General features: G+C 36.0%; 1 protein-coding gene across 7 annotated transcripts in view; it reads left to right on the top strand.

Annotated features, from left to right (window-relative positions):
• The window catches only part of ABCD3 (ATP binding cassette subfamily D member 3), an 81,901-nt gene that overhangs the window by 48,512 nt on the left and 15,998 nt on the right, over positions 1–17,391 (top strand). For 4 of the 7 annotated variants that reach the window (XM_060142465.1, XM_060142466.1, XM_060142468.1 and 1 more), the window contains exons 10-16: positions 2,282–2,351; positions 4,628–4,697; positions 4,782–4,879; positions 4,992–5,083; positions 6,653–6,744; positions 6,831–6,894; positions 7,023–7,086. In XM_060142465.1, coding sequence (XP_059998448.1) covers positions 2,282–2,351; positions 4,628–4,697; positions 4,782–4,879; positions 4,992–5,083; positions 6,653–6,744; positions 6,831–6,894; positions 7,023–7,086 — 550 coding nt within the window. Of the gene's footprint in view, positions 1–2,281; positions 2,352–4,627; positions 4,698–4,781; positions 4,880–4,991; positions 5,084–6,652; positions 6,745–6,830; positions 6,895–7,022; positions 7,087–7,615; positions 7,712–17,000; positions 17,048–17,391 lie in introns of all 7 variants that reach the window. The other 3 variants (XR_009539247.1, XR_009539245.1, XR_009539246.1) reach the window with 3 other exon arrangements.

Here is a 17,391-nt window from a genome sequence, read left to right as displayed (position 1 = left end):
ACTACATGTGTCTCTACCTATTTTCCAGACAGTTTAAAAATCCAAAGAAGGAAGTATTGGGCGTTAGAGCCAGCCTGACTAGTTTCAAAAGCTACCTTCTCCACTTATCAGTTATATATGACTTTTGGCAAGTTATTTATAGCCTCACTTTCCTTGTTTATGCTAGGTAGATAATATAGGGTTGTCATGAGGATTAAATATGAAATATATATAAAGCTTCCAGCACTGTTTTTAATATGTAGCAAGTGCTCAATACATTTTCTCGCATATTGATGATCTGTCAACCTTAAGTCATCTTGAGGGTCCTAATATTTATTTACTACCCTGTTGGCATTACAGAATTATTTAGGAAATTATTCTTTTAACAGTTCCCTCTTCCTTTATGTCCTTGGATTGCTAAAATAGTACCAGTTCTAAATAGGGTTTTTGTGCTGTAGGGAGACAGAAGAATAGAAGGTTGAGTAGAGCGGTGATCTGCCAAGTGAATGAAAGATGGTATCAGCTAGGATGCTTTCCATTGCAAGAAACAGAAAACCCTGACTCAGGTGGCTGCAACAATAAAGACATTTACTACTTCACATAAAAACTCTTAAAGATAGAGCAGTTCCAGGCGCAGCATGATCGGGGTGTCTGGGTCTTCTCTTGGCTCTCTCCTCCTCTGTATGTTACCCTTTTCCTCTGGCTAGTTCTCTTTGTGATCACAAGATGGCAAAAGCAGTTTTAGATCTCACCAGCCCTCCTTCCCTGCAAAAAGTCCAGAAACAAAAACAGACCATTTCTGCTGTCTCTTTAAGAGAGCAAGGAATCTTTGCCAGAAGCCCCACAACAGACTTTCTTTCACATCTCATTGGCCAGAATTATCACTAAAGCAATTACAGCAAAGTGATTGGCTTAGACCATTGGGAACTCTTCCCCTGTGGATGGAGTTGAGGCCATTCCTCAACCATTTGGATGCATAGAAAAGGATAGAGAACTTTAAGAAAATTGGGGTTCTCTTAGGAAGAAGGACATGGAAGAGAATAAATGTTGGATAGGCAGTTGTCAGTATTCTGGGATGTTCTGTTCTTTCAGGTTTTAGGTTTAGGCTAAAACGTTCAGGAGAAGTAGAATTATCACCTCATCTTTCTCCACTGACTTAAATGTGCAGAGGAGGTAAAAGGAAGTAAGAAGACAAATTATAGGTATAGAATTGTGTTAAACTGGGATTCTGATACCCTGGGGCCCTGTATTATTGTGTAAGGGAAATTGTGAAAGGCAGGTCAAACACGAAGCAACTTTATGGAAAGTTAATTTTACTTGAATTGGTTGAGGTAGGGGCTACCTTGTTTTTATGATGGAAAAAAATACAGGTACATTTTGGACTAGAATATAAAACTCACATAAATTTTTAAGGGAAAAAAGAGACTTTAAAGAAATATTGTGTGTTTATTAAGAGCTGTTTTAACTGTGCCTTCTAGATGCCTATGTAAATCTTTACTTTCCTCTGCTGTAAGAGGTACTTTGCTGGGAGAGTTTACATTATACTGAATAGAGTGGAAAACTAGACTTAAGTGTCAGATACGAGTTATAATTTCAGCTATTTGACCTTCCAGCTCCATGACTTCTGCAAATTTAGTTAACTATATTTAACCTTTTTTCATCCATAAAATGACGCTTTTTTCCTAGTTAAGATCCTTGTGGCCCCTGTGTACCCATTCAAATCAGCTCAAAGAAAGAGGAGTTGCGAGGCTATGCTGGGGTTCCAAGAATAAGAACAACTGTTCAGCTAGGCCTCCTGGGAGCTGGCACTGTGAGGCGGGCAGGACTTAGTTTGCTTTTCTGTCTTTTAAAGGCTGCATGTCATGGCATCACTACCTTATTTTTTTTTCTAACTGTTGTTTTCTCCTCTCCCTTCTGGTTAGATCTGTACTCAGTTTGTAGTAATGGCTGCCCTAGTCCTGCCTTCCTATATGTCATGGCAATTTCCTTCTTACTTCTTATTATATTTCTTATTTCTTTGTTCACATTTCTGAGAATTAACCCAGCACATCTTTTCCAGCCAGGCTATATGTGGCATATGCAACATATGTCAGTAGTGCAGTCTGTGATCCAGTCAGGTGCGTATCCCTGTGCTCTGATCAGTTGAGCTGGGTACAGATAGTGGCTTGAGATGTACCCAATAAGCTCATAGTCACAAAATGTCCAGTTATATACAAATATTCGGTCATTAAATACGGTATTTCAGTTATTTTTCAGGCTTAGGTAACATTAAAATTAATTGCTAAATTATTTTCTTTAATAGTGAAGAAATTGCCTTTTACAATGGAAATAAAAGAGAGAAGCAGACAATCCACTCAGTCTTCCGAAAACTGGTAAGATAACATGTTGGAGGCTCATGTGTTTATGGAAAAAAGATTGGGGGCCTTTGCCAAGATACATACATATACCTTTAATCTTTAAAATATTTATTTTTAAAATAACTAACTGTGAAGAATTTTTATACTGTGTTTTCCTAAAAACTATCAAATCATTGTATTAAGTTGCCCAACTATAAAAACGGGTAGGTTTTATTAAAATAATTATCTGTACTTTTAAAGCGGTTACTTAGGAGTCTTATTTAGTGATAAATTTAGTGATTATTACAGAAAGAATTTGTTCCTGTAGCATTCATGGAAATACTGTGAGCACAGTTCAGCAAACATTTTCTGTAGTGGGCAAGATAATACATGTATAGTTTAGGCTTTTCAGGCCATATGGTCTCTGCTGCAACTGTTCAGTTCTGCCACTCAAGAGTAACCATATTCTGTATGTAAATGAATGGATGTGGCTATGTTCTAATAAAACTTTATTTACAAAAATAAGTGACAGGCTGGATTTGAACTGTGGGCCATAGTTTGCTGACCCTTGATTTAGAATATAAACGTTGTTTCTTATGAAAACTATACCTTGGTTTTTATTTACTTGCCGCTTGGAAAATTTGAATTTAATTAATTTTATTGATTATTCATTCAAAAGATACAGAGCACCATCTAGGTGTCTGTGCTTGTCCAGGTGATTAGTGTGATAACAGTGGTGTGTGTGATGGGCCACATCCTCCCTTTAAGGAGCTTACATTTTAGTGGAAGTTTTTGAAATTAAATACATATTTAAGGTGATTTTTAAAGGTTAAGGAAGTTATTTTAAATTATTTCAGAAATTGAATTTTTGCCTTTTTTATATTTAACATGACTGAACTTTGATAGTATTCACTGATAAAATGCATTTAAGGTAATGTTCTAGGGGACTGCTGTTAACTAGTTCGCTCTTCACATGGCTTGCCCATGCTTATCCTTTAGATTTCAGCCCAAAAGTTAACACCTTTTTGAGGCCTTGTCTTCTCTGATGGCCTCCACCAGTTATTTTCCCATTTTAATGATCTGTTTCCTTAAAAGCGTACATTGTGATTTATAATTATTTTGTTTGTTTACTAGTTTGTCTCTTTCATTAGTATGTGAATTCCATGAGCTCAGGGACCTTGTCTGCTTTATTCATTGTTGTATCTCCAGCATTGAGCTCAGTATGCAACATCTGTCATTCATTGAATACATGTTCTAGCCATTGTTCTTTTACAGAAGATATTAAGAGCAAGCTACCCTGTACTCAGGAAATCCACGTTTTAGTGGGGGAGACAATAAACAAGTAAACAACTGGATATTTTACAATATATGATTTCAGGTTGTAGTGAATTTTGTGACCAAAAATAAAATGGAATAAAGTGGTAGAGTATGATGGGGGCTGTTGCCTAGCTATTTTAGGTAGGGGATGGCAAGAAGGTCTTTCTTGAAGAGGTGGCATTTTATCAGAAACCCATATGAAGTAAGGGAGTTAGTCACAGAATATAAATATCTAGGAAGACAGTAATCCTGGCAGAGGGAACAGCAGGAGAAAAGCCTTAAGGCAGAAGCATGTTTGAGGAACCAATATTTCTGGAGCTCAGTGAGAAAGAGCAAAGTAGAAGCAGATGAGGTTTAAGATAGAGACCAGTGCCGGATCATGCAGGGCCTTGAGTAATATGATAGATGGAAAAGTCAAGAACATTAAAAATGCAGAATAAAATACATTTTTAGACTTGTAATTTTGAGATAATGCATGCTGAGATTAAAGCTACAGACTCGGGCTGTGCAGCATCACTAGCGCTTGGTTCAAATTGAGTGTAATATAATTCTTAGAGAAAGCACAGACCAGAGGTTTCCAACTAAGGCAAAGCATTGAGTGCTATTTCCAGACAGCTGGTGTTTCACCTAAATTAGCTCATCTTTCTGTTCTTTTTCTTTTGATTATTGATCAATTTTAACATGTATGTATCTGACAATATTATGAATACAGTGTCATTGTACTGTTACATGCAAGGGACACCACATTGATATTCTTTAAGTAGTTTCCATTCTGTTTGCATAAAAATGGTTTCATGAAGTATTTGTTTGGCAACTGTTCTGTGATCAGCATTGTGCTCAATGAAATGTGATGTATATAATGTCATCAGAGATCACAGGCACTCAGTTAATACTTGTTGAATACAAAAATTATTTAGTTTCTTTTGTCCTCATGATAGATTCATTTTTTTAATATACAGAAAGTATATATATTTTTTGTTTTTGCTTTCTGCCAGGTGGAGCACCTACATAATTTCATTTTGTTTCGGTTTTCTATGGGCTTCATTGATAGCATAATTGCCAAATGTAAGTATGCTTTAAAAGAGATAGTGGAATGGAATTTGTGGGAAAAGTGAAGTATTGTTGATGTTTTTAACTGTTTTGTTTCAGATTTTGCCACTGTGGTTGGTTATGTAGTTGTCAGTCGTCCTTTCCTAGATTTGTCTCATCCTCGACATCTCAAAAGCTCACATTCAGAACTTCTGGAGGTAAAGTGGTAGTAGTAGTCATACTCAATTGAAATTTTAAATATAACAATAAAGAAAAGCTAGTTTTAATCTTAGAAATATAAGTGAAAACTAATATTTATTTCTTTGTCAGGATTACTACCAAAGTGGAAGAATGCTTTTGCGAATGTCTCAAGCTCTGGGTCGAATAGTTTTGGCTGGCCGTGAAATGACAAGATTGGCTGGGTAAGTAAGATTAGTAATAATGAGCAATTGCAGAGAATAATTTTTTTTCAAATATGTTATCCTTAATAATTGTGCCCAGTTGAGGTTGAGATAAGGGGCAGTGAAGCCCCGTATTTCTTGCTCTTGCAAGCTGGTTTTGATAGAAAAGTAGGAAGATTTTTCTTTGATAGTGAACTTTCCATGTTTCCTTAAGATAGCTGTTTGGAGCCTTAAACTAGGTTAGTTGTTCTCAAGCTGTCTGTTCTGTGGACACTGGTATTCAGTAAGCTGGGAAATGTCGAATTGGGGCAGTCTTTCCTTGATTCACAGAAAATTAAGTTAGTGAATAGAATTTTCTCGTTTGAACTTTTTTGTCCCCTACCAGACTTTTTTGTCCTTAGGTCTTTGATACCTGGCAACTCAGCAAAAGATAAACAAGGATGAAGTTGATTTTAATGAAAAAAGTGAAAAGTTACTTTATGGTAGCTGTAGGTCCAGTTGTAAATATGGTCAGGGTGTCTAGTAAAATTGTTCTTAGACCATCAAATGGAGTTAAATATTTCAAAATTTCAGGGTCTAATATAAAGGGCTTGGTATGGTGTCAAAAAAACGATAATGTAAAAAAAGAGCACCGTAAGTTTCAGGTTATCTGAAGAAATTAGATGTCTTTGGATCTTTCCCAGGCCTGTGGTTAGTCTGCCTGTTTCCTCTGTTCCTTCTTCTCTACTCCTTTGGCAGTTAAGGTCTTCATGGCAAGATAGAAGGAGTTATAAACTACTATGAGGAGTCTCTCTCTTGAGAATGCTGACATTCTTCCTACTTGTTAATAACTTTCTCATGCCTTTACAGCTCCTAGCATATGGGATGCTTCTGTTCCAAGTTTCTGCTTGTTATTCACGGAATGATCCTGTTTGCTTCTCTGGTTAGAGTGCTTTCTCTTCGACCATCATATCATTCTTCTCCTCCTCAACTTCTTGTCATTAGTTTTGATTTCTGTCACCACAGTGATTTCTAATATTAAGAACACTTCATCTTTTTTCCCTCTTCAGAGGAAGAAAGAGAGGAATCCTCCAAATTCTTCCATGTTTGCAGGGAAGTAGTGTGCATTTGGCATACTTAAAATAAATGATGTCCTCAGAGAGAAAAGCCAACTTTATCCAAGGCTTTATAACTCGCTCCAGCAGGAACTCAGGGTCCATGCTTCCTGGACCTAAGGAATGCACTAGCATTGGTCCTTTTATAGTATTTACTAGAAAATTCCTTAAAATTCTAGTGGCAGAGAACCTTCTTGATTTGCCTATTAATGAAGTATCTGTTGAGGTGGGATCCTATGAGACCTCTTTTCTTAGCCGCATGTTCCTCCTCTCCTATTGAAGCATAATAATAAAATGTGTACTAATACTTTATGTTGATGAGATGTCTTTTAAGTTATCTCATTTAAACTAAATGATAAGTTTAGAAACTTCAGTTAGATTTGTATAAAGTAAAAAATATGAACTTAATGTTATATGTCAATTATATTCAAAATAAATAATAAAAATTAAAGATATAGCCTTTGGAGTTTTGATTATGACTTCTTTTTTTCTTCAGCTTTACTGCTCGGATTACAGAATTAATGCAAGTACTAAAGGATTTAAATCAGGGCAAATATGAACGCACCATGGTCTCACAACAGGAAAAAGGTAAATATGAATGCACTAGGTCACATAAGTTTTTGCTGACATGACATGATGCTTTAATACTGATTTTTCCATTTAATGTATTGAAGGAGCACAAGGCATTCCCTTGATACCTGGTGTTGGAGAAATCATCAATGCAGATAACATTATAAAGTACGTACAGAAAAGGGTTGTTTAGCACCATAAACACCTGTTAAACTACACAGTAGCCTTTCTCTTTCAGCTACATCTGCTTAGTGTTTAATGTAAAATTATTCTCTTTTTATTAATTTCCTTTATAGATTTGATCATGTTCCTTTAGCAACGCCAAATGGAGATATCTTGATTCGAGACCTTAATTTTGAAGTAAGTTTTTACATGGTTATATAAAAGCTTAAATCATCTTCAGAATGTGAAATGGAGAACTGTTGTCTGAATATTTAACATAATTTTAAGGCTTCGCTTAGTTTCTGAACCCACAAAATTGCTTTAAAAAGTAAGTCTTTATAAAGGAGGGCTGCCTTCGATTAAGGTAGTCATAAGGTACTGTAAATTTCCAGTTATAAGATAAATAAGTACCAGGAATGTAATGTACAACATGACCAATATAAAAACACTGCTGTATGTCATATAGAAAAGTTGTTAAGAGAGTAAACCCTAGGACTTCTCATCACACACACAAATTTTTTTTCTATTTCTCTAATTTTGTATCTGTATGAGGTGATGGATGTTCACTAAACTTACTGTGATAATCATTTCATGGTGTATGGAAGTCAAATCATTATGCTGTACACCTTAAACTTAGTGTTGCATGTCAATGATATCTCAATAAAACTGGAAGAAAAAAATAAAAAGTAAGTCTTTGAAATAGAAATTTATTTTTCTTATTTGACAGGACTTTAAAGTTTCAAATACTACTATCAAAAATCTTTTGCAAATAAAGTCCATCTGAAGAAAGCCATAGAAGATATAGATAATTGGAATCTCCGATGTAAGATGAATATTTAAACATGCAAATATAACAGTCTCTTTAAATTAAAATAATTTACCATTTGGTAGTATTTTGATGGTATAGGAGGATCTGTACCTATAAAAACAAAACATAAACTTTCATATTACTGATGAAAACAGTGGAAGAGCAGCACAATAGTGCTGCAGATTGCCACTCACCCAAGACACATAACATCTCGAGCCAAGTGAATTGTGGTGCTGATCAATATAGTCTATTAACCAAATGGGAATATGGCAGGCCAAATGAAAAAGAAAAAGCAAAAGATGAGAATTATTGTTATTGTATGATTTTATAAGACTCTTACAGACCTAAGGGTTACTATTTAGGTTATGTGTCTATTGTGACTTTACGAATAGTTCATATCTGAAAATCTTGAAGATTAGTAACAGATGGCTATCATGTGGGCTGTCTCTCCAGTTCCAGATACCATTACTCTGGAATAACACTGTCCAATAGCACTTTCTGCCATGATGGAAATGTTCTGTGTCTGCATTGTCCAGTATAGTAGCCACATGTGGATATTGTATTCTTGAAATATGGCTAGTACAGTTCAGGAACTGAATTTTAGATTTTACTTAATTTTGATGAATTTGACCTTAAATAGCCATGTGACTAGTGGCTATTGTATTGGACAGCACAACTCTAGAATTCTCTACATGCTTATATATATGGTCCTCTGTAATTTGTGTTGTATATGGAGATTCTTTTCAACTGCTGTTATTGAAGGAATGTTGTCTGATAGTTTATAAAATAAGGAGTATAATTACTGGATTTGTTTTCAAAGTGTTATAGGTGTCTTCAGTTTTTCTACTCTTAGTCATGTATATTTATTATGTACGTCTCCACTTTCTTTTTAAGGAACTGTAAAGATGAAAAGTGTTGGTTATGCAAAGTACTTTGGACTTATTCAACAATGAGTGTTATATATTGTCGTGTTTATTTTAAAGCCAGGAAACAAAAAGGGAAGTACAGAAAATGTGAATATATTTGGTAAATATTTAGTGGCACAAGTATTACAGAAGTGTTTTCTCATTTAGCTCCAGGTGCTGCAGTCAGAGCTACAGCTCTAGGTGCTGCTTTGCTCCCTTGGCAAAGTAGGTGGCCACCTACAGGGCTTGATTTCAGGAATAAAACAGAGCTTAAAACTCCATCTTTGATAGATTTTCAGTAGCCCCTTTATTGTCACTACCCAAGAGTAAAAAGGGCCATGAGATTTCTCCATTGAAGAATCCTCTTAGCCCTTTCTCCTACTTTCCCTCACTTGTGTCTTTACACAGACATAGAATACGCCAACAATACAGATGCGCACGTGGCTTGAGCCTAGTGAGGAGAGATTTGGGATCTGTATGTGCAGCCACGTGGAATAAATAGATCATGATTATGGTCTGTGATATGCTCACTTTGTCATAGTGTTACCACACTAATGCTGTCCCTTTCATCTTAGTCCAAAGCCGCCCTTCCCTTTAAAGCCTTTATGTTTGAATTTTAGTATACTTCTGGCCAGTCCTGATAACTTCACTTTTAGTCTTAGAAAGAACCTAACTTTTTTGTTCTTATTTTGGTTTCATTTTGGAAAGTCTTATTTTAGTTATCAGTTACACCCCTGCTTGTTTTAAGTTTTTTTACTCTGTGACCATGTTCCATATCACTGTTGTCTATTCTGTGATTCTTGTATTGTTTTCTCCTCCACTTGGAGCTGTTTCTTTGACTTCTGTACTTTTGGTCCACTGTTAATAAATTCCTCTTCTGTCTCTTTCTGACTTAGGGTATTCTAAGTTAGACTTGGCTTTTTCTCATTTATTTTGTCTTTCTATCATTTTTTTAACATTGTTTTATTTTGTTTTTTAATTCAACAAACATCCATCACTTCTTTGTAACATCTGATTGTTTTCTATCCATCTGGCTTACTTGAAAATAAAGATTCCTTTCTCCTGCAAAGAGGCATGATAAAACTGAGACTTGGCCATCACAAATAAATGTGTCCTACTTTATGATCAGTTTGCCTTTTGTGTTACCTAATAATCAAATAATGTAAGCTTCTTTGAGATAGGAGATTTTATATCTTATTCCTTTATAAACTCCCTCAGCAATGGCATATTTATATAGACTGGAGAAACCCTAAGAAATAACTACTTGCAGGTTATAATGTGGGCATTAAAATAGTACTTTGTAACTTACTAAAATTTTTACCTTTTCAGTAAGCGAGCATATTTTAATGTTTAAAGAAGCCTAAGTAAATCTTCGTAAACAGCATACTTTCATGTAATCTCTCTTTTATTTAAATCATATTTATGGGTAGAATATTTTGATGTTTTATTATAGTAAATTCATAGGAAGTAGGATTTATCAAGAAGTGATATTTCTGGGGGAATATTTTTATTGGTAAAGATATGGTGGTTCAAAGCATTCGTTGCCCCAGTAAAGCAATCCAGGATCCTCAATAATAGAGTGTTATTGGGACTTCCCTGGTGGTTCAGTGGTTAAGAATCCGCCTGCCAGTGCAGGGGACACTGGTTCCAGCCCTGGTCCGGGAAGATCCCACATGCCGTGGAGCAGCTAAGCCCGTGCTCCACAGCTACTGAAGCCTGTCCTAGAGCCCATGCTCTGCAGCAAGAGAAGCCACCACAATGAGAAGCACACCGCAACAAAGAGTGGCCCCCGCTCACCACAACCAAAGAAAGCCTGTGCGCAGCAATGAAGACCCAACGTAGCCAAAAATAAATAAATAAAATAAATTTATATTTAAAAAATTTAAAAATAGAGTGTTATTAAGAACTTAATAACTGGTTTTCAGTGAAAGGAACCCTTGGCTTTTAGTCTTAATTCAACCCAGAAAAAAAAATACATGTTTTTACAAATCTTTAATTTGGAAAAATTATCGCTGGCTTACCATGGCTGATGTCATAATTGGAAGTTTTGTCCAACATTATCAAAAGCCACGGAGTAAAGAAAAGTTAATGCTGAGTCTAAGACATTTGTGCATAGAAGAGTACCTAAGGATTTCAGTAACTCTAGTTGCTATTTATACACATCATTACAAACTTGGTTTTGAGGTTTCCCGGCATGTTGCACCAAGTAATGTGGAGGGGTATTGGATATCAGTGAAAGCCACAGTAAGCAGTTAGGTGCAGAGAAGAGTACATATGGCTAACATTACCTAAATAAATCAGAGTGCTAGGGAACCATTTAATTAATCGTTCTCTGAACTTTAAGGTGCTCCTAGGGGAAACACTTTTATAGTAGAGTACAATTATTATATATAATGTATTACTAGGAATATTCACTATATTCAGTTTTATAGGAAAAAGAAATATGTATTTAGAAGAAGTCCATCAAAATAACTCTTTAAAATAATTTCTCAGAAAAAAAGACAAATATCTGGAAAAGTCATTCAGAATAGCTCATTCTCTAATATACAACATAAAATTTACCATTTTAACTATTTTGAAGTATACAGTTCAGTGGCATTAAGTACATTTAGTGTGTTGTGCAACCATCACCTCTATCTTCAGAACTTTTTCATCACAGCAAAGAGAAACTCTGTACCCATTAAACAGTAACTCGTTTCTCCCCACCCCTTAGTCCCTGGTAACCTCTGTTCTACTTTCTGTCTCACTGAATTTGCCTATTCTGGGTACCTCATGTGAATGGAATCATAACATTTGTCCTTTTGTGTCTGGCATATCTCACTTAGCATCGTGTCTTCAGATTCATTCATGTTGTGGCATGTACCGGAATTTCATTCCTTTTAAGGCTGAATAATAATATTCCATTGTATGTATATGCCACATTTTGTTTATTCATTTATCCACTTGGGTTGCTTCCACTTTCGACTATTTTGAATAACGCAGAAGGTTCTGCATTCCATCAGAAAAAGTTCTTTCAGTGGCTTACAGCACCCTATAGTGTTTATCTGCCGTTACCCTACCACCACCTCTGACCTCTCTGAGCTCATTTCCTACTACTCTTCCCTCCTGCTCATTCTTCTTCAGCAGAATCCTTTCTGGTTTTTGAATAGGACAGGTACATTCCTGCTTCAGCCTTTGTAGCTACTTTTTGTGGGTAGGGTTGGGACTGCAACAGTCCCTCCAGATAAACTTCTGGTTTACTCTTTCTTTCACAGCTTTGCCCAGTTGTCATTTTCAGTGAGGCCTGGCCTGACCACCTTAAAAATGCAACCCACCCCCCCCGCCACAGTTTCTTTTACCTTTATCTATTTTTTCCCTGTAGCACTTATTTTCTAACATACTGTTTAATTTACTTATTTATTATGCATGTTCCTTATTGTATATCTCTCCCACTAGAATGTGTACTGGTAAGGGTAAGGATTTTGTTGTGTTTTTTTGTTGTTCTTTGGGTTTCTTTGGTCTCTTTTACTCACTAATGTAGCTGCATTGCCTCGAACAGAGCCAGACACTGAGTATTCAATACATATTCATTGAATTAAAAAATAAGAACCTAAGGCTCAACAGTTTAAAAAAGGCAGGTTCCACAGCCAGGGTAACTCATATCTCTCTGTTGTCTTTTCCTGCTGTGATACATTGCTGTGTGAGCTACAATTATGACTCAGGTTTTTTGATTCATCACCAGGTTGATTAACTCAGATAAGACCATAAGCTTAGAAATCAACCACTCTTGACATTTTTCATTTAACTTTACGTTGTTGCAGAGCAATTTGGTGGCACTTATAAATATTTATAATACATATGTACTTTATACAATACATAATTTCTAAGAATCTGATCTGTAGAAGTATTTCTCACTAGTGCATCAGTTTGCACTCTCAGAGCTTCATTGCAGTATTATTAAAAGAGCAAGCAAAATGCAGAGAACCTAAATATTTAACGAAAGGAGAGTATTTAAATACGTTATGATACATCCTTACTATGGAATACACTGCAGGCATTAAGAGAGGAATGGGGAGAATCTGAATATACTGACCTGAAAGAATATCTGTGATACATTGTTTGTTTGTTATTTATTTATTTTAAATTTTATTTTATTTTTATATAGCAGGTTCTTATTAGTTATCTCTTTTATACATATTAGTGTATATGTCAATCCCAATCTCCCATTTCATACCACCACCACCCTGCCCCCCACCCGACCCCCACCTCCGTTTCCCTCACCTTGGTGTCCATACGTTTGTTCTCTTCATCTGTGTCTCTATTTCTGCCATGCGAACCAGTTCATCTGCACCATTTTTCTAGATTCCACATATATGCATTAATATACAATACTTGTTTTTCTCTTTCTGACTTACTTCACTCCGTATGACAGTCTCCAGGTCCATCCACGTCTTGACAAATGACCCAATTTCGTTCCTTTTTCTGGCTGAGTAATATTCCATTGTATATATGTACCACATCTTCTTTATCCATTCGCCTGTTCATGGGCATTTAGGTTGCTTCCATGACCTTACTATTGTAAATAGTACTGCAGTGAGCATTGGGGTGCATGTGTCTTTTTGAATTATGGTTTTCTCTGGCTATCTGCCCAGTAGTGGGATTGCTGGGTCATATGGTAATTCTACTTTTAATTTTTTAAGGATCATCCATGCTGTTCTCCATAATGGCTGTATCAATTTACATTCCCACCAATAGTGCGAGAAGGTTCCCTTTTCTCCACACCCTCTCCAGCGTTTGTTGTTTGTGGATTTTCTGATGATGCCCATTCTAAATGGTGTGAGGTGATAACTCATTGTAGTTTTGATTTGCATTTCTCTAATAATTAGTGATGTTGAGCAGCTTTTTATGTGCCTCTTGGGCATCTGTATGTCTTCTTTGGAGAAATGTTTATTTAGGTCTTCTGCCCATTTTTTGATTGGGTTGTTTGTTCTTTTTAATACTGAGCTGCATGAGCTGTTTATATAGTTTGGAGATTAATCCTTTGTCCATTGATTCGTTTGCAAATATTTTCTCCCATTCTGAGGGTTGTCTTTTTGTCTTGTTTATAGTTTGCTTTGCTGTGCAAAAGCTTTGAAGTTTCATTAGGTCCCATTTCTTGATTTTTGTTTTTATTTCCATTACTCTAGGAGGTGGATAAAAAAAGATCTTGCTGTGATTTATTTCAAGAGTCTTCTTCCTGTGTTTTCCTCTAACAGTTTTATAGTGTCTGGTCTTAAATTTAGGTCTTTAATCCATTTTGAGTTTATTTTTTGTGTATGGTGTTAGGGAGTGTTCTAATTTCATTCTTTTACATGTAGCTGTCCAGTTTTTCCAGCACCACTTATTGAAGAGGCTGTCTTTTCTCTATTTTATATCCTTGCTTCCTTTGTCATAGATTAGTTGACCATAGGTGCATGGGTTTATCTCTGGGCTTTCTATCCTGTTCCACTGATCTATATTCTGTTTCTGTGCTAATACTATATTGTCTTTATTTTATTTTATTTTTAATTTTTAGCTGTGTTGGGTTTCCGTTGCTGTGCACGGGCTTTCTCTAGTTGCGGTGATCCAGGGGTACTCTTCGTTACTGTGTGCGGGCTTCTCATTGTCGTGGCTTCTCTTGTTGCAGACACGGGCTCTAGGCACGCAGGTTTCAGTAGTTGTGGCACGTGGGCTCAGGAGTTGTGGCTTGCGGGCTCTAGAGCTCAGGCTCAGTAGTTGTGGTGCATGGGCTTCGTTGCTCCGTGGTGTGTGAGATCTTCCTGGGCCAGACTCGAACCCGTGTCCCTTACATTGGCAGGCAGATTCTTAACCACTGTGCCACCAGGGAAGCCCCTACCATATTGTCTTGATTACTGTAGCTTTGTGATATAGTCTGAAGTCAGGGAGTGTGATTCCTCCAGCTCTGTTTTTTTCCCTCAAGCTAGCTTTGGCTATTCAGGGTCTTTTGTGTCTCCATACAAATTTTAAGATTTTTTTGTTCTATTTCTGTAAAAAATGCCATTGATAATTTGGTAGGGATTGCATTGAATCTGTAGATTGCTTTGGGTAGTATAGTCATTTTCACAGTACTGATTCTTCCAATCCAGGAACATGGTATATCTCTCCATCTGTTTGTGTCATCTTTGATTTCTTTCATCAGTGTCTTATAGTTTTCTGAGTACAGGTCTTTTACCTCCTTAGGTAGGTTTATTCCTAGGTATTTTATTCTTTTCATTGCAATGGTAAATGAGATTGTTTCCACAATTTCTCTTTCTGATCTTTCATTGTTAGTGTATAGGAATGCAAGAGATTTCTGTGCATTAATTTTGTATCCTGCAACTTTACCAAATTCATTGATTAGCTGTAGTAGTTGTCTGGTGGCATCTTTAGGATTCTCCATGTATAGTATCATGTCATCTGTAAACAGTGACAGTTTTACTTCTTCTTTTCCAATTTGATTCCTTTTATTTCTTTTTCTTTTCTGATTGCTGTGGCTAGGACTTCCAAAACTATGTTGAATAAAAGTTGTGAGAGTGGACATCCTTGTTTTGTTTCTGATCTTAGAGGAAATGCTTTCATTTTTCACCATTGAGAATGATGTTTGCTGTGGGTTTGTCATAGATGGCCTTTATTATGCTGAGGTAGTTTCCCTCTTTGCCCAATTTATGGAGAGTTTTTATCATAAATGGGTGTTGAATTTTGTCAAAAGCTTTTACTGCATCTATTGAGATGATCATATGGTTTTTTTCTTCAATTTGTTAATATGGTGTATTGCATTGATTTGCATATATTGAAGAATCCTCGCATCCCTGGGATAAATCTCACTTGATCATGGTGTATGATCCTTTTAATGTGTTGTTGGATTCTGTTTGTTAGTATTTTGTTGAGGATTTTTGCATCTATGTTCATCAGTCTGTAATTTTCTTTTTTTGTAGTATCTTTGTCTGGTTTGGGTATCAGGGTGATGGTGGCCTTGTAGAATGAGTTTGGGAGTGTTCTCCCTCTGCTATATTTTGGAAGAGTTTGAGAAGGATAGGTGTTAGATCTCCTCTAAATGTTTGATAGAATTCACCTGTGAAGCCATTTGGTCCTGGATTTTTGTTTGTTGGAAGATTTTTAATCACAGTTTCAATTTCATTACTTGTGATTGGTCTGTTTATATTTTCTCTTTCTTCCTGGTTCAGTCTCGGAAGGTTATGCTTTTCTAAGAATTTGTCCATTTCTTCCAGGTTGTCCATTTTATTGGCATGGAGTTGCTTATAGTAGTCTCTTACGATGTTTTGTATTTCTGTGGTGTCCATTGTAACTTCTTTTTCATTTCTAGTTTTATTGATTTGAGTCCTCTCCCTCTTTTTCTTGATGAGTCTGGCTAAAGGTTTATCAATCCTGTTTATCTTCTCAGAGAACTAGCTTTTAGTTTTATTGATCTTTGCTATTGTTTTCTTTGTTTCCATTGCATTTATTTCTGCCCTGATCTTTATGGTTTCTTTCCTTCTACTAACTTTGGGTTTTGTTTGTTCTTCTTTCTCTAGTTCCTTTAGGTGTAAGCTTAGATTGCTTATTTGAGATTTTTCTTGTTTCTTTAGGTAGGATTGTGTTGCTCTAAACTTCCCTCTTAGAACTGCTTTTGCTGCATCCCATAGCTTTTGGGTCATTGTGTTTTCCTTGTCATTTGTCTCTAGGTATGTTTTGATTTCTTCTATGATTTCTTCCTGGTTATTTATTAATGTATTGTTTAGCCTCCATGTGTTTGTGTTTTTTACGTTTTTCTCCCTGTAATTGATTTCTAATCTCATAGTATTGTGGTTGAAAAAGATGCTTGCTATGATTTCAGTGTTCTTAACTTACGGAGGTTTGATTTGTGACCCAAGGTCTGATCTACCCTGGAGAATGTTCCATATGCACTTGAAAGTGTAATCTGCTGTTTTTGGATGGAATGTCCTATAAATATCAATTAAATCTGTCTGGTCTGTTGTGTCATTTAAAGTTTGTGCTTCCTTATTAGTTTTCTGTCTGGATTATCAGTCCATTGGTGTAAGTGAGGTGTTAAAGTCCCCCTCTATTGTTGTGTTACCGTTGATTTCCTCTTTTATAGCTGTTAGCACTTGCCTTATGTATTGAGGTGCTCCTGTGTTGCTGCATAAATATTTATAATTGTTATATAATCTTCTTGGATTGATCCCTTGATCATTATGTAGTGTCCTTCCTTGTCTCTTATAACATTCTTTATTTTAAAGTCTATTTTATCTGATACGAGTGTTGCTACTCCAGCTTTCTTTTGATTTCCATTTGCATGGAATATCTTTTTCCATCTCCTCACTTTCAGTCTGTATGTATCCCTAGGTCTGAAGTGGGTCTCTTGTAGACAGCATATTTAGGGTCTTGTTTTTGTATCCATTCAGCAATCCTGTGTCTTTTGGTTGGAGCATTTAATCCATTCACATTTAAGGTAATTATCAATATGTATGTTCCTATTAGACCATTTTCTGAATTGTTTTGGGTTTGGTTTTGTATGTCCTTTTTTTCTCTTATGCTTCCCACCTAGAGAAGTTCCTTTAGCATCTGTTGTAGAGCTGGTTTGGTGGTGCTGAATTCTCTTAGCTTTTGCTTGTCTGTAAAGCTTTTGATTTCTCCACTGAATCTGAATGAAGTCCTTGCCAGGGAAGTAATCTTAGTTGTACTTTAGATATATCATGCCACTCCCTTCTGGCTTGTAGAGTTTCTGCTGAGAAATCAGCTGTTAATCTTACGGGAGTTCTCTTGTATTTTTCATTTTTCCCTTGTTGCTTTTAA

Source organism: Lagenorhynchus albirostris, chromosome 2 (assembly GCF_949774975.1).
Source record: "Lagenorhynchus albirostris chromosome 2, mLagAlb1.1, whole genome shotgun sequence".
Lineage (NCBI taxonomy): Eukaryota > Metazoa > Chordata > Mammalia > Artiodactyla > Delphinidae > Lagenorhynchus > Lagenorhynchus albirostris.
The sequence above is the reverse complement of the archived record's forward strand: the minus strand, read 5'-3'. Positions and strand labels throughout refer to the sequence as shown.